This window comes from Tamandua tetradactyla, chromosome 5 (genome assembly GCF_023851605.1).
Source record: "Tamandua tetradactyla isolate mTamTet1 chromosome 5, mTamTet1.pri, whole genome shotgun sequence".
NCBI lineage: Eukaryota > Metazoa > Chordata > Mammalia > Pilosa > Myrmecophagidae > Tamandua > Tamandua tetradactyla.
The window spans coordinates 87,030,723-87,056,290 of NC_135331.1; the positions used below are offsets into that span (position 1 = coordinate 87,030,723).

Sequence of the window (25,568 nt, forward strand, 5' to 3'; positions counted from 1 at the left end):
TTATCATGACGTGGATGTTCTCTGACCCACCAAGCCATAAAGTTGGGCAGCAGCACTCCATCATAAATTGGAAATGGTATACTAGAGACAGGGCTCAATCAGGTTCTGGAGGCATAAGTAGGTTACATGAAGAAGTGGCCCAAATGTATATGGCCCACACTCCTGTCACATTATCTTCTCTTTCCCACACCAGAGCTATGGCCTCTTGGGGAGTTCCTTACAGGCAGTTGACTGAGAAAGAGAAAACTCAGGCCTGGTTTATAGATGGTTCTGCATGATATGCAGGGACCAAAATGGAAGTGAACAACTGTAGCACTACAATCCCATTCTGAGATGTCCTTAAAAGACAGTGGTGAACCTTGTATCTGATGCTTCTTTTATCTACCTTATGGACAGATGAGTAAAACATATGGATTTAAAAATAATAAATAATAGGAGGAACAAATGTTAAAATAAATTTAGTTAATTGAAATGCTAGTGATCAATGAAAGGGAGGGGTAAGGGGTATGGTATGTATGGATCTTTTTTCCATTTTCTTTTTCTTTTTCTAAACTGATGCAAATGTTCTAAGAAATGATAATGATGATGAATATACAGCTATATTATAGGGAAAAAAATAAAAAGGGAAAAAAAAGATGGTAGTGAGTGTAAATCTTCCCAGTGGGTGCTACTTCCAGCAGTGCCCCTGGTTGTTCATTTTTCTTAGAAGGATAATTGCCCAGAATTGCATCTGTATACTGACTCATTGTTGCTGATGGTTTGTCTAGGTGGTCAGGGACTTGGAAGGAGCATGTTTGGAAACTGATGACAAAGAGATCTGGGGAAGAGGTATAAGGATAGACTTTTGGAGTGGGGAAAGAACTTGAAGATACTTGTGTCCTATGTTAATGCTCACCAGAGAGTGACATCAGCAGAGAAAGGCTTTAATAATCAAGTAGATAAGATGAGCTGTCCTGTGGATGCAAGTCATCCTCTTTCCTCTTCCACTCCTGCGATTGCCCACTGGGCTCATGAACAAATTGGGTATGGTGGTAAGGATGGAGGTTATGCATGGGATCACCAGCATGGACCTCCACTCATCAAGCTGACCTGGCCATGGCCACTGCTGATGCCCAACCTCCCAGGAACAGAGACACACACTCAGACCCCAATATGGCACCATTTGCCGAGGTGATCAGCCTGCGTTCCCTGCACACAATGTTTCTGCAAAAACTACCATCCATGGACTTACAAAATGCCTTATCCACCATCATTATATTCTACATAGCATTGCTTCTGATTAAGGAACCCACTCCACAGAAAATGTAGGCAAGGACGGGCACGTGCTCATGGAATTCTCTGGTCTTACCATGTTCCCCATCATCCAGTGACAACTAGGTTCATGGAACAGTGGAATGGTCTTTTGAAGGCCCAATTGCAGTGCCAACTACATGGGAATAAGTTGCAGGGCTGGGACAGTGTTCTCCAGGAGGTTGTGTATGTGCTGAATCAGCATCCACTCTATGGTGCTGTTTCTCCCATGGCCAGGATTCACGGCTCCACGAATCAGGGGTGGAAATGGGAGTGGCACCACTCATCATCACTCCATAGATCCACTAGGAAAATTTTTGTTTCCTATCCCTGAAACCTTAAGCTCTGCAGGTCTTAGTTCCAAAAGGAGGAGTGCTCACTGCAGGAGAAACAACAAAGATTCCTCAAGAAAATCCACCATCATCGCAGACTTAACAAGAATGCATCATGTGGACATTACTTTTTGACCACTCCCACCTCTCTTGGACTATAAAAACACTAACTCACATGCCCACTCTGAACTGGTTAGGGAAGATTCCTCCAGTTCCTTGCAAAGTGCACTTGCAGTAAATCGCCTTCACACTGAGAGGCATGTTTCTCCTTTGTAGCGCCAGATCAAGCAGGCCCTTCTATAGAAAGTGCCATGCTTGCAGTAACACAATCTCAATGCATTTCAGATAGACATCTCAGAGTCACAATTTCATAAACCAAACACCTGTGTTGCCGGTTCTGCAACTATGAACCTTTCACAGTCTTCCCCGTTTCTGCTGATGGCAACTCCATCTTTCTATTCACCTAGTCCGAAATTTTGGGTATCCTCCTTGATTTTTCTTGGTTCATTCACCAAATTCAATCCATTAGGAAATCCTGAAAATCAACCTTCAAAATACAACCAGAGATGATTCCAGTCCTGGCACTGTGGGATCAACAATTCCATCCTGACCAAAAGAGGGAAATAGAAAAAGAAGTGTCACTGATAAAGTCTCAGTGGCTGAGAGAGTTCAAATAGAGTCGAGAGACTGCAGAGTGCAGGTCACTCTTATGCAAGCTTCAGTTACACGTTGTAACTTGCCAAACCCCAACCAAAACCATTCCAGCCTATCCTAAAGAACACCTATGGCAATATATAAGATTCTACAAAGGTTTCATGCACGAGGGTAACTCTCCAGAAATCTACAACCTCCACATGGGTTCCTGGACAAGATAAGCCCTGAAACCTCGAGGGGCCATCCTCTCCAGAACATCAAATAGTTCTGTCTTCTCATCTCATATTATTAACAGCCCCTTCCAACATGGAAAATTTAGAATGGCCATAGACCAAATACTCCCAAAGAATGGAATAGAAGGATCAAAGGTGATGGTGAAGTTATACAGAGAATATAGAGTTTAACAAATGCATATGATTGCTGAATTATTAAACTGATATTTCTTTTAGTTTCCAGTATCTTAGAGCAGCCAGAAGTAAAAACCTAAAGTTGTGGAATTGTAACCCATACCAAATTCTGTACTCTGCTCAACAACTAATTGTCGTGTTGTGCTTTGAAAGCCATTGATTTTTTGTATGTATGTTATTACAAAAAAGAAAAAAATTTGATTGTAATGATAAAAAATATTTTTAGCATTATCTCCTATATTCTGGAGAAACTAGAAAGAAAGATCTGAGAGTATAGTATGGTAGCCCATGACAAATTCTAGAATCTGTCTTGTAACTACCTGTTGAAAAGTGCCCTGAAAATTAATGCATTTTTCCTTCTTTCCTTTGTATATATGTTATGTTACATGATAAAAAGTTAAAAATATACATATATACATATAAAACCTGAATCCAATACTTCCCAGACAGCCAATACTTTGGCTGTCTGGGGTTAGATTCTGGAGAACCTCAGTCTTTGGTTTTTCTGTCATGTGGCAATGTACATGGTGTCTCTCCTGCCTTCCCTCTCCATCTGACTTTCACTCTGCCTATAAAGGACTCCAGTAATCCAGATGAAAGCAGAGCCTGATTTGGTGGGGCCACACCTTGAATGAAGTAACATCTTGAAGAGATCCTAGTTACTATAGGTCCACACCCACCAGAACACATATCCAGACCAAGGACATGTCCAAACTAGGGTACACAGTTCAGTCCACCACACCTTACGCTGCTCTCCTCTCAGTTACTCATTGCATTAGTTTTTTAGCTGCCAGAATGCAAAACACCAGAAATGGAAAGGTTTTCACAAAAGGGATTTACTCAGGTGCAAGTTTACAGTCCAAAGGCTGAGAATATGTCCAAATTAAGGCACCAAGAGGTTACCTTTACTCAAGAAAAGGTGATGACTTCCAGAACACCTCTGCCAGATGACTGACATCTGCTGGTCCCTTGCTCCTAGGTTCCATTGCTTCAGCCTCTGTTTCATGTGTGGGTTCCTCACTTGGCATCTGTGGAACTCCACTTAGCTCCTCTGGAACACAACTCTGGATTCTGTCCTGCTTAGTATCTCATGGGAACACAGGTGGTCGTTGGCTGAGCCCTTGGTCTCATGCTGGCTCTGAAGCAACTGTTCTCTAAGTATTTGCATCTGCTTTGACCACTCCTCAAAATGTTTCCTCTTATAAAGTTACTCCAGTAAACTAATCAAGACCCACCTGGAATGGGTGGAGTCACATCTCCATCTAATCAAAAGCTCACAGCTACAGCTCCATGGAGATGATGCAATCAAAAGTTTCTACCCTACAACAATGAATCAGGAGTAAAAGAAATGGCTGCCCTTTTAATCCTGTATAGCTTAATGTAATGGAAAAGTCCCTCGAGGGATGGGAGAAACAATATGGAACTACTAAACTTTACCAAAGGGAAACACAATACTGTATCTAAATTTGGAAACCCAAATCAATAGGCCAAGCTCTTGATCTTGAGGCTTGCTCCCATGAAACTTATGTATGTACTAGAGAAGCTTACCTACCTAAAATTATACCTAATAGTAACCTCTGGAGGACCTCTTTTGTTGCTTAACTGTGGCCAATCTCTCTTTAAACCCAAATCTGCAAGTGAAACTGTTGCCCTCTCCCATAGGCAAGACATGACATACAGGGGTGAAAGTCTCCCTGGTGGCATGGGAGATGACCACCAGGGATGAGTGGGGTACTGGCACTGTGGGATCAAAATACCATCCTGCCCAAAAGAGGGAAAAGAAGTGTAATAAATAAGGTATCAGAGGCTCACAGAGTTCAAATAGAGTCGAGAAGTTAATCTGGTCACTCTTAACGCAAGCTTCAGTTAGACACTGCTAATTTGTGAAATCCCAATCAAAACTATTACAGCCAATCTTAAAGAATACCTAGGGCAAAGATTCTGCAAAGGTTCCATGTACTAGGGCAACTTTCCAGAAACCTAAAACCTCCGGATGGGTCCTGGACCAGAAAAGTCCAGAAATGCAGAGGGGCCAGCCTTTCCAGAATATCAACTAGTTCCATCCCCCTATCCTATATTATCAACAGCCCCTTTCAACATGAAAAAGTTAGAATGGCCATAGCTATCCTGAAGAGGGGAGAAAGAAAAAAGGTGATGGTGGAGTTATCCAGAGAAGGTCAGATTTAACAAATCAATATGAGTGCTGAATTAGTATATTGATATTTCTTTTAGAGCTGCTAGAAATAAAAACCTAAATCTGTGGAATTGTAACCCATACGAAACTCTGACATCTGTTCTACAACTGATTGCTGCCATGTGTTTTGAATTTATTGTTTGTTCGTATGTACATCATTTTTCACATAAAAGAAAAAATAAAGAGAAGGAACAGTGTACTAGAGAAGGTAGGATTCAACAAATGAATATGACTGCTCAATCAATATATTGAAATTTCTTTTGTTCTCAAGTGTCTTGGAGCAGCTAGAAGAAAAAATGAAAAATTCTGGAATTGTACCCCATTCCAAACCTTAAAATCTGTTACATAACTACCTGTTAAAACGTACTTGGAAATTTACTGCTTTTTTCTATATAACTTATTATTCACAATAAAAAAAATTGTTAAACAAAAAGAAAAGAAACGGCTGCCCTCACAAGACTGGATCAGGATTAAAACATGGCTTTTCAGGCGCACATAACGGCTTCCAACAGGCACAGCCTCCACTGCCTTTGCACTGGCTGTTGCCCTGCCTGGGAAGACCTTGCTCCTGACACGCTCAGAGCTAATTCCTGACTGTCCTTCCCACCTTTCCTCACACGCCTCCTTCTCAGTGTGGCATCTTCCTTCCCTCCCACCCCACAAACACTCACACCCTGCACTCACCTTCCCCATGGCACTTTCCTAATTTCCTAAGCTTACAGAACACAGCCTGCTTCTTCCCATTAGAATTGATCTTCCACGAGGCTGGTGATTGTTCCCTATTTGTAATTTACTCATATTTCACAGGTAAAAAAATACCGTGCTATAGCCAGTACTCAACAAATATCTGTGTAGGGGACGATCACTGCAGACCACCTCCTTATTCCAGAGACAACACCTCATTAATGTAGCCTCAATCCAAATGCTGTCCTGAGGCAGCTGCTGCACAGCATCCACTCACGCTGACATTAACGCCGCCTCTACCTGTTCTCACGAATGTGCTCAACCCTCCACTCACACCCACCCCGCAGCACACAACTTCATTCCCTTTTCAGGCAAGAACGATTCTAGGCTGTGGACCCTGTATTACAACCAGATGGGAATCTGTACTAGACACAGCTTTATAAATTCAGGAGCTTAGACTGGACCCAGCACAAGGAATGCAACAGCTAAGGGCAGGGGGAGAGGGTGGGCGAACAGAAAAGACAGAAACCTAACAGGAATTTATCCCAGACTAAAAACTATCACATCCCCCCTCTCTGCTAATGTTAGAACCTGACTGCTTAAAAAATATTTGGGAAAACGTGGAAAGAGCAATCCAGAGAACAGCCCAAGTGGAGGCAGGAGCTGGACCAGGCTGAGAATTAGTCTCTCTATACCACAGACTCCTGTGCTCAGGGGCCGCCCTGTTTCTCGTGGGGACAATGACAGGACACACGAGTCCCGCTGCCATCAGAGACGGGGACACCCAGGGGAGGAGGAGCCCAGGACTGGTGCACGAGAGCAAGGCTGACCACAGTCCTCTAAGAAAATGAAGAATCAGCAATAAACACACCCACGATGAGGACCGAGACCAGACCTAGGCCTGAGCGGGGGCTGACCCGGCCACACCAAGCCCTCGTGGCCCACGGTCCTGCAGACGGGACGAGGCCCAGGCGATGTCTGAGCCCCTGTGACCACAGTCCTTGTGGGACAAAATCTTATTAAAGGGACGAGGACGAGGGGCAGTGAGGGTGGTCCAGCTGAGGAGTGACCAAATCAAAGCCCACGATGTCCTGAGCATCGACTGGACACAGGCCCCGTCCACCCTCAGCTCCCCGCAGCCATCTCCTGTCCCACCTGCTACACTCAGCACAGCAAACACACGGATTCTGGAAGGTTCTCAGTTCCTACATTTACTTTCTCTCATATATCAGGAATGTTCCTCTCCTTTAATTAACCCACCAACCCCATTTAATGGCAAAGAATTTGCAAAAAGGAATTCAGATTCTTATATTCATAGGGTAGTAAGAAGGTGCAGTTTGTGCAACCAGAGTTAAGACACAGATGGACGCGTCCCTGCCCCACCTCTGCTGGATCAGGAAGGTGGGTCTGGGGAAGGGAGCACAGGTCCATGGGGGATAGAGTGGGAAGGGGGATGGAGTGGTGGGGAAGTGTGGGCTAGTCTGTCCACATCCTCACATTAAATGTGTAGGAATGCAGACACGTGCCGACACCAGCTGCAGAAAGAGAAGTCAGGAGTCAGGGAGAGAAGAAATCTTGTATCACTCAGTCCCACAGAAGACAGGGTCTCACACTACAGAAGAAGATAATCAAGAAATAATTTAGGACGGTCATTGTAAATGTTGACATTATGAACAGCCCTCCACACATATAAAATGTGCAAATCCAAGGAATCCCCATCACCCAGGCGTGTCCTCTCTGCCCCAACCCCTCTCCCAGTTCAGGCCCTCCAGGGTTTCACCTTTAGAAGCCGTGAGGGACACATCAGAGCCCTGAGAACTGTCGCTGCCTGTGGAGGAACAAAAACAGGATATGGTCAAGCGAAAAAGGGAGATGTGAGAAAAGGAGGAATTATGGGTGGGTGAGCTGCCCCGTGGGCTCCCGTCTATACTCCCCCAAAATCTCAGGGATCAGACATACACCCTCCATTCAACCTCCCCCTCGTTCCACCACTTACCAGCAGCCTGAGTGTAGCTCCCTCCTTTTCATCCTGTGGGAAAAAACAACTAGTGAGAGGCATGACCTGAGGTCCTGGAGATCTAGTCCTGGATCCCAGAGAAGTTTCCAGAACTGTGACTGCAGACCCAGGGCAGGATCAGGAACCGTGAGGAAAGGAGACATGTAGGGACAGGACTATCTGCCCTCATGGACGTCTGTCCTCAGCAGGGACCTTCCCTCTCACTTCTGGGAACAGATGCCTCAATATCCTCATTGGAGTAACATTATCCAAATTAGTGCAGCTGGCAGGTCCCAGACTGGATCAGCACATGTGTGAGGAGGGGCTTCATGGGACCAGGGGAGGGGACAGGGAAAACTGCTACCCAAGGCTGGAAATGCAGCAATTCCACAAGAACCCTCAGACCCCTGCCCCCTTTCCTACCTGAGCTCTTCTTCCTCCAGATCACAATTCCAGCCACCACAGGCACTGTAACTCCAAGGAGAACCAGGCCAGTCACAATTACTACGAAGGAGATGGTGAACTCTGCAGGTGGCTCTGAGAAGGGAAGGGAGGGTCAGGGGCCCTGACCCTGCTGGAGGAGCTCAGAAGGGCCCCTGCTTTTCCTGAGAAGACGCCCCACACTTCTTCCCCTCCTTACCCCATCTCAGGGTGAGGGGCTCAGACAGCCCCTCATGCTGCACATTGCACGTGTATCTCTGCTCCTCTCCAGGGAGAACCACCACAGCTGCCCACTTCTGGAAGGTTCCATCCCCCGCAGGCCTGGTCTCCACAAACTCCGTGTCCTGGGTCTGGTCCTCCCCCTCCCGCTGCCAGGTCAGTGTGATCTCCGCCGGGTAGAAGCCCAGGGCCCAGCACTTCAGCGTGACCTCATGGTCAGAGATGGGGTGGTGGGTCATGTGTGTGTTTGGGGGGTCTGTGTGGGAAAGTGAGAACCTTCAGGAACTGTCCATCACCTCTCACGGGCCATTCAAGCAACATTCATGTGTCCATCAGGAAAAAGGACAGGACAGTCTTTGTGGGGGAGGCAGTGCAGACCCCAGACATCAGCCTGGACTCAAGGATCTGGCATCATCTCCTATTCCTTAGAAATTCTAGGATCAGGGTGAGACATCCCAGGGTAGGAGGCTGCAGGTGTCTGAGGGGAGATCACACTTCAAGACCTGACCTGATGATAAATACACAACTATGTGATGATATTGTGAGCCACTGATTGTAAACATGCATGGATGTTCGTATGTTAAGAATGTTCATGTTTGTATGGAATGTTTGTATATTGTTTTGGTGTGTTAATTAAATCAAAATTTAAAAATTCCAACATCCCACTGAAAACAGAAAACAGGGGCCTAAACAGTAAGCTTTTATAGCAGACACATTTAGTCTGGAGTGGTAATTATCATTTCTGGATTTCAAGAGGCTGATATATACAACCTGATATTTAGAGATAAGAACAAAACTGACCACGTAGGGGTTAAAGTAATTCAAAACACAGGGATAAGGAAGACAATGTCTATATTTTAGAACTGCACATACTCTTTGAGACCAAAGGAAGAAAGGTTTATTTGGTCTGGAACCAAAATTTTCTGTAGCACATAATCTAACTCAACCTATGTCTATAGCCCATTTGAACAACGGGAGCTCAGAATAAGAAAGAGGTCCCTTAATCCTGTAGAGCTTAATGTGATGCCTGGATCATCCTAGAGTATATTATGCAGATAATTAAAATGTATTGAGGGTTGGGAGAAAATATATGGAACTATTAAATTTCACCATCAAGAAATCCCCTGATGCTGTCATACACTAGGGACACCCAAATCAATAGGCTAAGCCCTTGATCTTGAGGCTTATTCTTATGAAGCTTATGTAGGTAGCAGAGAAGGTTAGCCTACCTGTAGGTATTCCCAGGAATTACTTCTGAAGGACCTCCTTTGTTGCTCTGATGTGGCCTCACTCTCTCTAAGCCCAATTCTGCAAGTGAATTCATTGCCCTACCCGCTACCTGGGACGTGGCATCCAGGGGTGAAAGTCTCTTTGGTGATATGGGAGATGACTCCCAGGGATGAATCCAGCCCTGGCACGGTGGGATCAACAATTCTATCCTGACTAAAAGGGGAAAATAAATGTATCTAATAAAGTATCAATGCCAGAGAGAGTTCAAATAGGGTGAGGGGCTACTCTGGAGGTTGCTCTTACGCAAGCTTCAGTCAGAATTACTAGGTATCATAACCTGCCAAACCCCAGCCAGGACCATTCCAGCCAATCCGAAAGAACACCTAGGGCAATATATAAGATTCCATAGGAGTTCCACGCATTAGTGTAACTTTTCAGAAACCTAAAACCTCCAGATGGGTCACTGGACCAGATAAATCCTGAAACCCAGACAGTCTAGCCTCTGTAGAATGTCAGATAGTTCCATCTCCCTACCTCATATTAGTGACAGACTCTTCCAACATGAAAAAGTTAGAATGGCCATAGCCCAGACACCCCTAAAGAGAGGCATACCAAACTCAACTAATTGTGGTACTGTGCTTTGAAATATATTAGCTTTTTTTGTATATATGTTATTGTTCACAAAAAAAGAAGAAAAAAAAAGTCAATTGTGATACCAAAAAAAGTATTCATGCCCTCTAGCCTCCTATACTCTGGAGCAGCCAGTAGGAAAAATGTGAGAGGATTGTATGGTAACCCATGACAAACTCTGGGATCTGTCCTGTAACTGCTTGTTGAAGAGGACTTTGAAACTATTGCTTTTTTCCTTCTTTGCTTTATATATACGTTATACTGCACAATAAAAAAGTAAAAAAAAAAAAAAAAGACAGGCATAGCAAGTTCAAAGATGGTGGAATTATACAGGAAAGATAAGATTTAACAAATGAATATGATTGCTGAATCATTAAATTGATATTTCTTTTGGTCTCCAGTATCTTAGAACAACTAGAAGTAAAAACCTAAAATTGTGGAATTGTTCCCCATGTCAACCTCTGAAATATATTCTACAACTAATCATGGTGCTGTGTTTAAAAATATAGCTTTTTTTTTATATGTTATTCTTCACAAAAAAAAGAAAGAAAGTCGAATGTCATGATAAAAAAGAAATATTTAAGCCCGCTTGCCTCCTATATTCTGAAGCTAGTAGAAGGAAAAATGTGAGAGGTTCATATTCCAGCCCATCACAAACTCTGGGATCTGTCCTGTAACTAGTTGTGGAAGAGAGTTTTGAAAGCTATTGCTTTTTTCTTTCTTTGCTTTGTATATATATATTATACTATACAATAAAAAAGTTAAAAAATTAAAAAATTAGAAGGAGGCACCATCGCCACACTACAGCACCTTGAACCTCGCAAACAGTGACTCATGATCTTCACTTGCTCCTTTCTCTGGGCCTGTCCAAACTATAGACACCAGAAATCTCAAACAAGACTCCACTTACCACTGAGGATACAAAAGGAAATGATTCTACAGAGCCATGACACTGGCTTGTCTACGTTCCGTATCATTAGCTTCTATCCTTATACCAGGGATTGTCAGATCCTCGTCCTGGTCCCCTCCCCTCCCCGCAGTGGGCTGTGGGCAAGGATCACCTTCACACGCACAGACTATAAAAGTTTAGGTGCGTAATGAAAAGCTGACCCACATGCAATGGCAACAAAACGCGTTTTTTAATTAAAATACTGAATAAGTGTGCAAATTTATATGGGGAAAACTTTAAAACCTTCCTGAAATTTACAAAAGTGGATTGGAACAAATGGAACGATATAGAATTTTCTTGGAAATGAAGACTAATTCAAAAGCTGTCTCACAAAGTTAATTTGTACATTTCACGCACCCTGATATAAATACGAACAACTTCTTTTTTCACAAGTTACATAAATTGATGGTAAAGTTTATGTGAGAAATAACTAAATAAGAATAATCAGAAAATCCATGTAAAAGAAAAGTAAATTGTGGAGTGGGGGTCTGTTCCCAAGAAAAATAAAAATATTTGATAAATTCCCTGTCATTAAGACTGTGACACTGGTTTATGAATAGGCAGACCAATGAGACAGAATAGCAGTTCAGACACGGAGCCACATGTACAGCAAAACTGGTCCTCACTTCTTCCCTTTAACTCATCCCTAGATGTTCTGCCATGAAGTGAAAAACATTAAATGAAAAAATAGTTTCCTAATATAATAGTGTGTTTATACTGCATGATTCTCAGACCACCTTGACAGACAGAAAAATGTGTCAACGGAGTTATGAAAGCCACTTCATGCAAATAATGAAAAAAATTAAAAGAAAACAAATGAAATCTTCCATAAATCTTAATGAACTGAAGGTTCACTGAACTCTCTAAAGTAGGAAGGATCATCTTGACAGTTGATGTGTTTGGTGGAAAAGGAGTATGAAGGAATCTCAAAAGCTCCTATTTTCCTGAAGTGTAATAATTTCCCAGAATATCCAACTGATTCAAGATTTTCTGTACCTTTCACTATTTGGTAATATTGCATATACAGTAGACAAATTAGCTGTAATACCTCTTTTTTCCATAATCTCTTTTGTGATGTCTCTCTCTTATCTTAATCATCCCTGCCAGAGTTTTATCTTTTCAACCAGTTTAGAGTTCTGTAGATCATCTCCATTTTTCTTTTGTTAATTTATCAAAGATAGGATTATTCTAATACATACATTGAATGACAAATTTCAATGTGTTTATAAGTGGTGCTTTCATTACTGGGCACTTCTAAATATTCAGCCATTTCCTGCTTTCAACCTGGAATTTTGGGGGAATGTCTCTTTTTGCCAGTTTCTACGTGAAGCATTTGGTGGGGGCACTTTTGTCAATATCAAGCTTCTTTATTGCATTGAAATTATAGGATTCTGTATGAAATAAAGTATTTAATTCTGTTGAGACTTACTTTATGGCCTAATTCTTTGAAAGAGAGAAGGAAAGAAGGCTATTAGGAGGGAAGGCGGGTGGGAGGGAAGGAAGAAAATAAGCAGGTGGGTAGGTTGGTAGATGATACAGTTCTTATTGGTATTAGGCAAGTACTCTATAGCCTAATTTATTTGCAGTTGTCATTTTTGAGTTTCCCCACAACATAAAATTTGTCTTTTTAAGGTGTACATTTTAAAATTTGTACCATTTAAGGTGTAATGGTTTTTAGTATATTCACAATGTTTTGCAAACCAACAATCCTATTTCATTCCAGGAAATTTCCATCACCCCAAAAAGAAACCCAATACCTGTTAGCAGTCATTCCCAATTCCCTATTCTCCCCTCCCCCCAACCCCTAGCAAATTCTAATCTACTTTCTGTCTCTATGGATTTGCCACCCTGTATACTTCATATGAATGGAATCACACTCTACAATATCAATGACTGGCCTCATTCACTTAGGCTAATGGTTTGAAGGTTCATCCATGTTATAGCATATATCAGAACTTCATTCACATGTAAGAATAAATGATATTCCATCGTATGGATAGACTACATTTTGTTTACCCATTTTATCAGATGAAGGACATTGGGCTATTTTCACTTTTAGATTAGCATAAAAACTGTGCTGTTATACGTGTAACCTGGTATTTAGAGATAAGAACGAAGCCGATCATCCTAGAATATATTAAAGCATTGGCAGAATCCCTTGATGGATGGGGACAAAAAGATGGAACTATTAAACTTTACCACTGGAGAAACCCCTAATATTGTATCAAATATTAGGGACACCCAAATCAATAGGCCAAGCCCTTGATCGTAAGGCTTACTCTTGTGAAGCTTATGCATGTAGTGGAGAAGCTTAGCCTACCTATAGAAATGCCTAAGAGTTATCTCTGGAGGGCCTCTTATGTTGCTGAGATGTGGCCTCACTCTCTCTAAGCCCAACTCTGCAAGTGAAATCATAGCCCTCCCCGCTACGTAAGACATGACATCCAGGGGTGAAAGTCTCCCTGGCGATGTGGGAGATGAACCCAGGAATGAGTCTGGCCCTAGAACTATGGGACAAAACCAACTGGAACAAAAGGGGGGGAAAGAAGTTTAACTCACGAAGTATCAGTGGCTGAGATAGTTCAAATAGAGTGGAGAGGCTACTCTGGAGGTCACTCTTACACAAGCCTCAGTTAGACATCGCTACCTATCATAACTTGCCCACCCCCAACCAAAACCATTCCAGCCAATCCTAAAGAATGCCTTGGGCAATATATAAGATTCTACAAAGGTTCCATGCACTGGAGTAAGTTCCCAGAAACCTACAACCTCCAGATGGGGCCCGGACCAGATAAGTCCTAAAACCGAGAGGGCCCAGCCTCTCCAGAACATCAGCTAGTTCAACCTCCCTACCCCATATTATTGAGAGCCCCTTCCAACATGAAAAATTAGAATGGCCCATAGCCCAAATACCCCTAAAGAGTGGGATAGAAAGATCAGAGGTGATGGTGGAGTTCTACAGAGAAGGTAGGTTATATCAAATGAATATGACTGTTGAATCATTAAATTCGATATGTCTTTTGCTCTCCAGTATCTTAGAGCAGCTAGAAGTAAAAATCTAAAATGGTGGAATTGTAACCCATTCTCAAATCTGTTCTAGAAGTACTTGTTGTGCTGTGCTTTGAAAATTATTGCTTTCTCGTATATATGTTATTTTTCACAAAATAGAAAAAAAAAGTCAATTATGATGATAAAAAAAATACTTATTCCTTCTAGCCTCTTACGTTCTGTCTCCACGAGAAGGAAAAATCTGAGATGATGGTATGGTAGCCCATGACAAATTCTGGGATCTGTCCTGTAACCACTTGTTGAAGAGTGCTTTGAAAACTATTGCTTTTTTCTTTCTTTGTTTGTTTTGTATATGTTATATTATACTACAAAAAATGTGTTGTGAACATTTGTGTATGGGTTTTATGTGAATATATATTTTCAATTCTCTTGTGCGTATATACAGCTAGGAAGGTACTGCTATCAGGTTAAATGGTAACTCTATGTTTAACTTTTTGAGGAACTGCCAAACTGATTTCCCCAGCAGCTGCACTGTTCTACACTCCACCCAGGAATGTAAGAAGGTCCAATTCCTCCACATCCTCATCTACAGTTTTTGTTTGTTTTTTATTATAGTTACCTGAGGGGGAGAAGCGGTATCTCGTTTTGGTTTTGATTTGCATTTCCATATAGACAAAGGACATTAAGGTAATTTTCATGTTCTTATAGCTCTCTCCTTTGGAGAAATGTCTATTTATATCTTTTGCCTATGTTTAACTGGATGACTTTTCTTTTTTTTGTTGTTTTTTTTTTTTACATGGGCAGGCACCGGGAATCGAACCCGGGTCCTCTGGATGGCAGGTGAGCATTCTTGCTTGCTGAGCCACCGTGGCCCGCTCTGACTTTTCTTTTTATTGTTGAGTTGTAGTAGTTCTTTATATATCCTCAATACAAGAACCTTATCAGATATATGATTTACAAATATTTCTCTCATGTAGTGCATTGTCTTTCACTTTTGATGGTGTCCTTTGACTCACAAAAAAATTAAATTTTGATGAAACCTATCTTATCTACTTTTTCTTTGGCTCTTGTGCTTTTGGTGTCAAATAAAATAGTTGTACTTATGTTTCCTCCTAAGAATAAGTTTAATTCTTATATTTAGATCTCTGAATCATTTTGAATTAATTTTTACATGGAGCTATGTATGAGTCCAACTTCATTTAATTTGCATGTGGATATATTGTTGACCAAGTGCAGTGGCTTTTTTACTTTTATCTGTGTGTCTGTCAGTTTCTGAAAGTAGCATTCTAGAACCCCAACATGAGGATGGGTTGTCTGTTTTCCTTGTGATCCTACTCATTTTTACTTCTAAACTGCAGGGCTCTGTTGTTCGGTGTTGATAACCTGTGGTCAGTTTTGTTGCCTTCTTTCCGTCAGGAGGAAATATCATGTTTCTCACTTGCAGTGGTTCTTAAGTAAATTCTATTCCTTAAATGTCATCACTATAACGATGCCAACTCTATTTTGATTTGCATTTGCTGATATTGACTTCTCAATATTTTATTTTGAAATATGTGTCTCTTGCAAATATCAAATGGTTGGATTGCTTGAAATTCCATTCTGAAAATCTGTGATAAAATGTGAGCTTCAGGGTTTTGTATTTACTGTGACTGCTGATATATTTGGACCTATTCACACTATCATATTGTTGCTTGCTTTTATTCAGTATTTTTTCTTAATTTTTATTCCTTTATTTTGTGTTGATTACACTTCCTTTTTCCCCTGTTTATAAGTATATAATGTGTAACGTACTTGTGAAAAAAAAGCCAACTATAACTGTTATAAAGGAATTGGAGTTTATTTGGACTTAAGCAGCTCCTGGGTTTGATTCAGCCATTTGATGATATCAGGGTGAGAGTGTGGTTGAGATTCTCTAGGCCTTGGTCCCATGCCGGTCACTCAAGAGCACAGGATGGCTGCTACACTCTAGACATCATGGCCTCATTCCAGGCAGGGAGAGAAGTCAGGAAAGGGCTAAAGACTCCATTGTCTTGGGATGAATCAAGTCCTTCCTCTTTAAAAGAAAATATTTCCCAGGATGTCCATGTATCTCCACTTCTATATCAGTAGCCAGAAGTAGGGAAAAAAAAAGAAAGAAAGAACCTACCCTTGGTCAACCACTGGAATGTGGGTAAGGAAAGGTGTTTTAGGGTGGAGCTAAAATACCTAAGTGGTATCTATCATATGTAATTTGATTTGGTTTTGTTGTGATATCTTCTATTTTCATTGTTTTAATGGTTACCAAGAATTTTTTCCATATCCTCTTTCATTTTATCGAAAAAAATTAGAAAATGACAGTTAATAAAGGGCACAAACAAAGAAACAGGGATACACTAGTGGAAAGCATAGATAGTATCAAATAAAAATACTACTGGCTTCCTTAATTGGGTAAGTGCACAAAATATAACAGGCAGAAGATCTGTTTTCAACAAATTAAAAAGGTGTGGAGGGGTTGTATGTGTGTGTTTTTATTGTCAGCCTTTTATGTTTCTTTCAGGGGAGTACACAGGAGATTTAGTCTGCGGATGCCATGGAATGCGCAGAGTCAGCTGTTTACTCACACCAGTGGCTCACAGCCTTGAAGCACATTGGAATCATTGGAGAGTTTTTAACAATTCTGATTCCTGAGTCCCAACATCATAGATTCCTGTTCTGGGATCAGAATTATCCTGGGATCTGCAGGGGTGGTGGGGAAGCTGTCTTGTTTTAAGCCTCCATAAGTCAAATATTTACATACCCATGAAAACAGTGTGTGAAGTAAAGCTGTCATACACAAGAAGTTATATCTAAAGGGAACAGCTGTTGAGACTGGAATTAACTCAAACCAGCAACAGGTTTCACAATTTTTAAAACTGATTCTTTAAATGCTCCATGGCACAAAGCTACATTGTATAAAATACTGCTACTTATGAAGAAAAAAGTCTGTAGGGCTTTCAGCAAAAATGATTTAGCAGAAAAGCAAATGAAAGCAATGCAATCTGGGTGGGCGATGGTGGCTCCGCAGGCAGAGTTCTTGCCTGCCATGCCAGAGAATTGGGTTTGAGTCCTGGTGCCTGCCCGTGCAAAAAAAAAAAAACCAAAAAGCACCATCAGCAGATCAAGGAGACTACAGTGAGACATCAGAGTTATGTTTTCTCATATCTGTGCTTGAAAGCCTATATATGCAGAATGGTCTAAAATTTCAGGACATTTGTAACAATTCTTACTCTTTTTCAACCCATTTTAAGTTCACTGCTACTTTCACCCCCTACCCCGTAATTTGATCCAGTAGAGAGACGGTTGCTTTTAGAATTGACTGTTTTACTTTTCTTTCTGTGGCAAGACTGTCTTGGACTCTGGATATTTATGCTCCTATGCATCCAAGACCAGTGTCCATTGTGTTCAAGGAACTTAGCCATAGTCTTGGTGAAACCAGCCTCCCGCTGCTGCTTTGTTCTTCCACTGATAAGTGTAGCTTCAGTGTGCATTTGTCATGGAACCTTTTGAGCCTGGAGGACAGTTGCCAAATAACATCAGATCCATCCCTGTAGGATGTTTTTTATTGGCCACAAGAAAGATGCTTTTTTCCTTATATGAAGTATAAATGGTGAAGATTCCCATTACCACAAAGAGGATATGATACACAAAGCCACAATGGGCCTGGACTCTGGAAAGGGCTATATATAGTACCAATCACAGGCACAATGGCAAAAGGAAACAGGAGATCGTTCTAATGGTGAGGAGTTCGGCAATTAAGCCAATATTCTCTGCGAACTTGTACATTTCCAAAAGAATAATTTTGGCAGAATCATCCAAAGATATTTTTACAGCTCATCCATTCTACTTGTCAATTGTTACAAGCTACTCATTAGTCCTCCACTCAACCCACAAGCCACCACAGTTACTGCCTGTCCCACTGCTGGTGCCACAGCAGTTCCAGCCCTGCCTGCACCACCACTTCTCTCCTTCTGTTCAGCCTCTGTGCTCATCTTGTCCACCTCTGTTCTACCAATACTTTTGAAAATGCAAACATTTTTTTCCAAAGAGCTAATCAGAATTTTATTTTCTGCTTGAAGGTGAAATGATCTTAATATGATTTACCGTTCCTCTGAAAGACTTTCATCCAAAATCCATGTCCCATACTGCTATCTAATTTTGGATCCAGGAATACACCATGTGAAATTGTATCCATACACAAGATGCATGCCATTGTGTTGAGCATAATGGAAGAACCAGCTTCTGGAGAGCGGTAGTGGAAATCCTGGAATCCTGGTGTTAGTTTATACGTACAGAGTCTATGCCAATGAGGGAAAGTGTCGGCTGTAGTGATTATACTATAACAGTCCCATGATGTGGATCACCTTTTTCTGATTGCACTTATAAAGGTGCATTATCTCTGGACTTGGAGCTTTTGTGTCTGATTCTTTGGACATGGAGGAGTTTATGTGAGCAACCTACAAGCATTTAGTAAATGCCCTTTGTTTCAGCTTACTAGAATGGCTTCTGTTTTCTGCAACAAAAACTCTTGACCAAAATATATATTTGGGGTAGTATATTATCTAATTTAACTTGTATGGTCAGTTGATAGAAACACCATAATTACATGGAAAATTGAATAGGGAGTGAGAATTTGTTGGTTTGTACAGGTTAATGTGCTGCCCTGTTACATCCCAGAGTAAGTTGGGCAGGGAATAAAAAAGTATTTGCAAAGTCCCCTTGGGGGACTGGGAAGGAAAGGGCAAATATTAGACTTTACCATATGGGGGACAGCCAACTCAATAGGCTGAGCCCTTAATCTTGGGGCTCACCCCTGTGAAACTTATTCCTGCAATGGAGAAGTTAAGTCTATCATAATTATGCCTAAGAGTCACCCCCCAGAGAACCTCTTTCATTACGCTAATGTGGCTCCACATCTGGTCAGATGAACTCACTGCTTTCCTTCCCACCTATGTGGGAAGGACATGACTCCCAGGGGTGTAAATCGTCCTGGCAACACCTTGGATGAACCGGACCTGGCATGATGGGATTGAAAAAGCCTTTTTGACCAAAAGTGGGAAGAGAGAAATGAGACCAAATAAAGTTTCGGTGGAAGGGAGATGTCAAACAGTCAAGAGGTTATGCAGGAGGTTATTCTCACGCATTATATAGATATCCCTTTTCAGTTTAGGGTGTATTGGAGTGGCTGGAGGGAGGTATCTGAAACTGTTGATTTGTACCAGTAGCCTTGATTCTTGAAGAACCTGTATAACTATTTAGCTTTTACAATGTGACTGTGTGATTGTGAAAACCTTGTGGCCGATGCTGCCTTTACCCAGGGTATGGACAGATGAGTCAACAATGACACCCTCGCCGCCACTCCCTCACTGCCGGCGGGCTGCGCCTCGCTTGGCTCAGTCCCTCCCGCTCCGGTGCACCGCAGCTGCGGGGACTTTCACGTGCCCTCCCTCGGAAAGAATCATGTGTTCATGGACCGCGTGTTCCGGAGGCGCGGGGTGCCGCCTCTACAGCTGCCGCGCATGTGAGTCTGCGAGAAGGGGAGGCCGGGACACCGACCAGGACCCCCAGCTCAGGGTCAGGGCTCCCACCCGGCGGCCCTGGCCTCATCCGCCAAATCCATGGCCCCCGACCCGGTCTCCAAGCCATGACCATCACCCAGCCGATCTCCGTCCGGACCCCTACCTCCAACCTGAGTCCCCACCGTCCACCCGACAACCCCCCGGCCCTGTTCCAGACCCGGACCTTGTCCGCCTGACCCTCGCTCAGGACCCAAACCACTACCCCAGCCAGGACTCATGACCCCGGCCCGCCGCTGCGCTGTGCGGCCTCCCGGCGCCCTTAACTCGCTGGAGCCAGAGCCCGGGCAGCTGCGCGGGGGCCCAGGTTTGTGGCCAGGGCACCTCCCGCCATCCTCTGCTCGCATAGTTTGCACAGATTTTTCAGAACCAGCACGTGGTCGTACCCAACAGAAATGTTAAACGTACTTCATTGGAACAGTTTACCCAAGACCAAAATCTATGTCTTGTTCATTGATAAAATTTTCACTTTTGCTTGTTCACATTAAAATAGTGAAATATTTCACAACAGTAGTTTTTTAAAGCTCCTTTCTCCTTATACTATTTTAGGTAGCCTGAAAATGGAAAACCATTCAAAGAATGGCTTTTAAATCTGTGCTCTGAACCTTAAACTTTTGGGAAATGGAATAATTTTGAACACCACTTTAGAAATGTCAGTTAATGATTTGGAAACTATTATTAAGTTATATAGTGTGTTGAGTGGGCCCATAAGAAATTGCCAATACCACTACAAAGCAATTCAGTTTAATTCTGTATTTTCAGCAAGTTATAATTTACTCTGCTCAAAAAAGAAAACAGAAATTTGCTCTCTAGGTAATGTTAAGTGGGGGAAGCAGGGAGGGGCACTGCAACTGGGGCTGTGGAGGCTGTGTCGCCCCTCCCAACATGACTTCCGGAACTAATGAACTGCCCCTTCCGGACATCACTGACCTCCATCCTTAAAAGCTGCCCGCACCGAAGCCCACGCGCATACTCACCTCCCTCCATCTTGGGTTTGGTGACTTCTGCCTGGGAGTGCAGAAATAAACCACCACCCCCCACACACTTTAAATTTCCTGGTGTACCTTTCTTCTTTCTCACCCTTTCGCCTCCTAAACCTTTCAGGTAATGCTAATTATTTCTAAGGGGCTCATTTCTAGACCACTGAAAACAGAGACTTGGTTCAGCAACTGGGATTTTTAACTGCCTACACCTGTTGGAAATGCTGGGAAAAGCCATTGCCGTTCTTAATTCCTTGGGTTTTTATAACCAGTGGTATTGCTTAGATAGCCTGGGGAGATGCACTGATTACTCTTTAACCTTGGTAACAAGCATTTTAAGCAGTGTTATTTTTAAGCCAAACTGCTGTTTATGGGTACTTATACCGTGGACTGTGTGGAATAGATGGGATTCTGTTGTAGTTTGCTAGCTGCCAGAATGCAATATACCAAAAACGGAATGGCTTTTAAAAAGGGGAACTTAATAAGTTGCAAGTTACAGCTCTCAGGCCATGAAAACATCCCAGTTAAAGCAAGTCTATAAAAATGTCCAATCTAAGGCATCAGGAAACAGTACCTTGGTTCAAGAAGGCCAATGAGGTTCAGGGTTTGTCTCTCAAGAGGAAAGGCACATGGCGAACATGGCGATATGTGCTAGCTTCCATTCCAGGCCTCTTGCTCCATGAAGCTACCCTGGGACTACATTCCTTCCTCAGGTCCAAAGGTTTCTGATGACGTGGGCCCTCTGCTTCGTGGTTTTCTGCTTCTCTTTTTCTCCCGTCATTCTGTCATCATTCTCTGCTCTCAGAATCTCCAGCCTTTTCCAATATGCTAACAAGTAATCAAAACCCACCTGGAATGGGTGGAGACACATCTCCTCTACTCAAGCTTAATATCCGCAATTGATTGAGTCACATCTCCGTAGAGATATACCAGTCAAGTTTCCAAACTAAAGTACTGAATAGGGAGTAGGAGAAACAGCTGCCTTTACAAATGAGATTAGGATTAAAACATGGCTTTTCTAGGGTACATAAATCCTTTCAAATGAGCACAGGCCAGATGCCTGCCTTAAAAGTGGCAGTTAGCTGTTTCCTGATACCTTGCTGTCATAACAAAGGAAATGATATATTTACTCTGTAGGTTTTAGATTTTTTCCATAAGATAGCTCTTATTGTCCAGCCAAAACCATTTCTGTTGAATGGAATTCTATACACATGGACTTCTTAGACTTGAAATAAGTTAACCTTTGGACAAGGGGAGCAGAACTCAGACTGGTTTTGAGAGACAGAGTCAGGTTTGCAGTGGAGATGAGTGGGGTCCCTCACTTCCCAGCTGTGTGCCTGCTGGTGAGAGCCCTGGGTGGCTGTGGCCAAGCCAGTCAAGGCTTCAAGGGCCAGGAGCCTCTGCCAGGCTCACAGTGTGGGATTTGGCATTTCGTAGTGTGAAATGAGTGGATCACCTCCCCTGCTTTTTAACAGCATCATTTTTAAGTGCAAGGTGTAGGGTAATGACAGATACTGAATAAATACTGTGAAAGGGAAGATGGTCCTTGTTCCACTTTTCTAGCTGCCAGAATACAAAATACCAGAAATGGAATGGCTTTTAAAAGGGGCATTTAATAAGTTACGAGTTTACAGTTCTATGGCCGTGAAAACGTCCCAATTAAAGCAAGTCTGTAAAAATGTCCAAATAAAGGCACCAAGAGGTTACCTTTACTCAAGAAAGGCTGAAGAAGTTCAGGACTTCTCTCTCAACTGAAAAGGAACATGGTGATGTCCACTACTTTCCTCTCCAGGCCTCTTGCTTCATGAAGCTCCCCCAGAGTCATATTCCTCCTTCGTCTCCATCGGCCTCTGGCGAGGTGGGTTTTCTGTTTGGTGGCTCTCTCATCATTCTGAAGCTTTTTCCAAAATGCTTCCTCTTTTAAAGGATTCCAGTAGACTAATAAAGATGCATGTGGAATGGGTGAAGTCACATCTCCCCCTATTCAAATGTTAATACCTACAATTGGGCGAGTCACATCTCTGTGGAGAAAATCTGATCAAATGTCCAATAGACAGTGATGAATAGGGTTTAAGAGAAATGGTTGCTCCAACTAGAATGATTAGCAATAAAACATGGTTTTTAAGGGTACATAAATGCTTTCAAACCAGCACAGTCTTAATTGTGGAAAAATTGTCCTAAAAAATTTGTCTTGCACTTAAGCTCAGTGTTTAGTGTGACCTCACAAGTTCTTCTTCAATTAGAAATCAAATCTATAAGCTTAAAGGCGTGTGTATATATAGCAATTATGCACAATATGAAATATTACAAATGTTTGCTTCAGATTTGTCTATTGAATTGAAGATCACTGTGGAGTGCAAAAAAGAAAACCCATGGTTGGTCTCTTATTTAAACCACAGTGATTTTATTCAAATTGCAAGTATTAAAATGAATTTATGTTTCATTGTTCATATTAAAAATTTACATAGAATTTGGAGGAGTCCAAAAATAATTAAATAAGGTCAAAAAATAAATAACAGAAGGGGATAAGGGGTGAAAAAATTAGGTAGATTGCAATAGTAGTGGTCAATGAGAAGGAGGAGTAAGGAGTTTGGGATTCCTAGGTTTTTACGTTTGTCTTTCCATTTCTTTTTTCCAGAGTGATACAAATGTTCTAAAAGGGATCATGATGATGAATATGCAACTGTGTGATGATATTGTGAGCCATTGATTGTATATTTTGCATGGACTGTATGTGTATGAAGATAGCTCAATAAAAATAGCTTAAAAAAGAAAACCTTGACCACCATTTTGGAATGATAACGCTGCCAGAATGAAGTATACGAGAAATGAAATGGCTTTTAAAAGGGAAATTTATTAAGTTGCAAATTTACGCTTATAAGGCCATACAAATGTCCAGACTAAGACATGCATAGAAAGATACCTTGTCTGTCACATTGGAAGGCATGTGGCTGGCATCGCCTGGTCTTTGTTCCCGGTTACATTGCTTCCAGATTCTGATGCCAGGGGTTTCCATTCTAAGCATCTGTGGGCCTTCACTTAACACCTCTGGGATACGAGTATAGGCTCTGTCTTGCCTAGCATCTCATGGGAAGGCACATGGCAATATCTACTAGGCTCTGTATCTGCAAATGTTTGTATCTGCATCTGCATCTCTGTCAGCACTCCAGGCATCTCCAAATATCTGCATTTCTGTTGGTTCTGAAACAACTGTTCTCCAACTGTCCACATCTGAGATTTCTCCTAAATGTTTCCCATCTTAAAGGATGCTAGTAAACTAATCAAGACCCCCTTTGAATGGGCAGAGTCACATCACCATCTCATCAAAAGGTCACGCTCAGCAATCAGTGAGTCACATCTCCATGGAAACAATTCAATCAAAGTCTCCACCCTAAACAAAAGGTCTTTACCCACAAGATTGGATTAGGAAGGAAAATGGCTTTTCAGGGGTATGTAAAATTTCAAACCAACACAACCAATGTGGTGATCATTTCCTAAAGAGTTGCAGTAATTACTGGTTCCTCAAGGAAATAGCAATCTAAAATTGGTGATCTGGATTGTTTGGACAAACACCAATGAAAATATGATTTCCACTAGAGAACAGAACAGTGATACTCCAGGACAGACACTGGAATAATACTTATGGAATTCCAGCTGTATTCACCTGAAATGAAGTGTAGATGGGCCTGAGCAACTCATTCTATAAGCCATAAGGAAGGGAATGAGAGATTCCAAGGCTTCCAGGCATATAGTTTGGCCTCTTCTAGCTGCACTGAAGAGCTTCAAAAACTCCTTAAATTCTTGGCATGAAGGTCAAACAGAGAACTAAGAAGATTCTGTAAACATCTCTGTTGATTTGAAAGGATTATGTACCTAGAAATGTCATGTTTTAATCCTGATCCATCTTGTGGAGGCAACCTTTTCTTTTAATCCCTATTCAGTACTTTAGGTTGGAAACTTGGTTAGATATCTCCATGGAGATGTGATTCACCCAATTGGGGTATTAATCTTTGATCAGAGGGAGATGTGGCTCCACCCATTCCAGGCAGGGTCTTGATTAGTTCACTGGAATCCTTTAAAGAGCAAGCATTTTGGAAAAAGCTGCAGAGCGCACACAGCCATAGATCTTTGGAGATGTAAAGGAAAATGCTCCCAAGGGAGCTTCATGAAACAAGGAGCTTTGAGAGAAAGCAGATGCCGCCATGTTTGCCAGTGTGCCTTTCCAGTTGAGAGAGAAACCCTGAAGGTCATTGGCCTTATTGAACCAAGGTACCTTCCCTGGATGCCTTAAATTGGACATTCCTATACCCTTGCTTTAATTTGGACATTTTCACAGCTTTAGAACTGTAAACTTGCTACTTAATAAATTTCCCCTTTTAAAAACTATTCTGTTTCTGACATATCACGTTCCGGCAGCTAGCGAACTAGAACAGATTTCAATAACAGAGAAGTTGGGTGCTGATGTGGTTTGCAAACACCAAACATGTTGGAACTATTTTGTAAATAGATAAGGAGAAGATTCTGGAAGAGTTCTGAGGAACATGATAAAGAAGGACTAGAATACTTTGAAGAGACTTTTAGTAGAAATGTGGACTCTAGAGATACCACTGACAATGCACTAGAGAAAAATGAGGCATGTTTTATTGCAAACTGGAAGGAAGGCGATCCTTGTTTTGAAAAGGCAGATAATCTGGCAAAATTGACTAGTGGCTTTGGCTGGAAGGCAGATTTTAAAAGCCATGAACCTGGATACTTAGCTGAGATTTCAAAATTAAATGTAGAAAATACAGCCTGGTTTCTCCTTCAATTTATAGTGAAATGTGACATGAAAGAGATAGGCTGAGAACTGAACTCTTGAGGCTCAAAGAAACCAGAAGTTGATGATCTGGGAAATTCTGGGCTTCTGGGAAAGGAGACTCTGGAGAATGTGCCCCACATGAGGGTTTGGCCAAAAGTGGAAGC

At 42.0% G+C, this 25,568-nt stretch overlaps 1 protein-coding gene and 1 pseudogene across 4 annotated transcripts in view; both read right to left on the reverse strand.

The window, feature by feature from the left end:
• LOC143684375 (putative HLA class I histocompatibility antigen, alpha chain H) overlaps positions 1–8,769 on the reverse strand; it is a 269,739-nt gene extending 260,970 nt beyond the window's left edge. Inside the window, exons 1-5 of one of the 4 annotated variants that reach the window (XR_013176021.1) lie at positions 8,198–8,769; positions 7,981–8,094; positions 7,558–7,590; positions 7,342–7,389; positions 6,804–7,173 (exon numbers count right to left, since the gene is read on the reverse strand). Coding sequence is in view for 1 of the 4 variants with exons in the window: in XM_077161284.1 (XP_077017399.1) it covers positions 7,586–7,590; positions 7,981–8,094; positions 8,198–8,456 (378 nt within the window). In the remaining 3 variants the exon portion in view is untranslated. Of the gene's footprint in view, positions 1–6,799; positions 7,390–7,557; positions 7,591–7,980; positions 8,095–8,197 lie in introns of those variants that run through there. The other 3 variants (XR_013176020.1, XR_013176022.1, XM_077161284.1) reach the window with 3 other exon arrangements.
• Positions 8,770–17,321: 8,552 nt separating this feature from the next.
• LOC143683213 (signal peptidase complex subunit 2 pseudogene) lies at positions 17,322–19,973 on the reverse strand (annotated as a pseudogene).
• Positions 19,974–25,568: the final 5,595 nt, after the last annotated feature.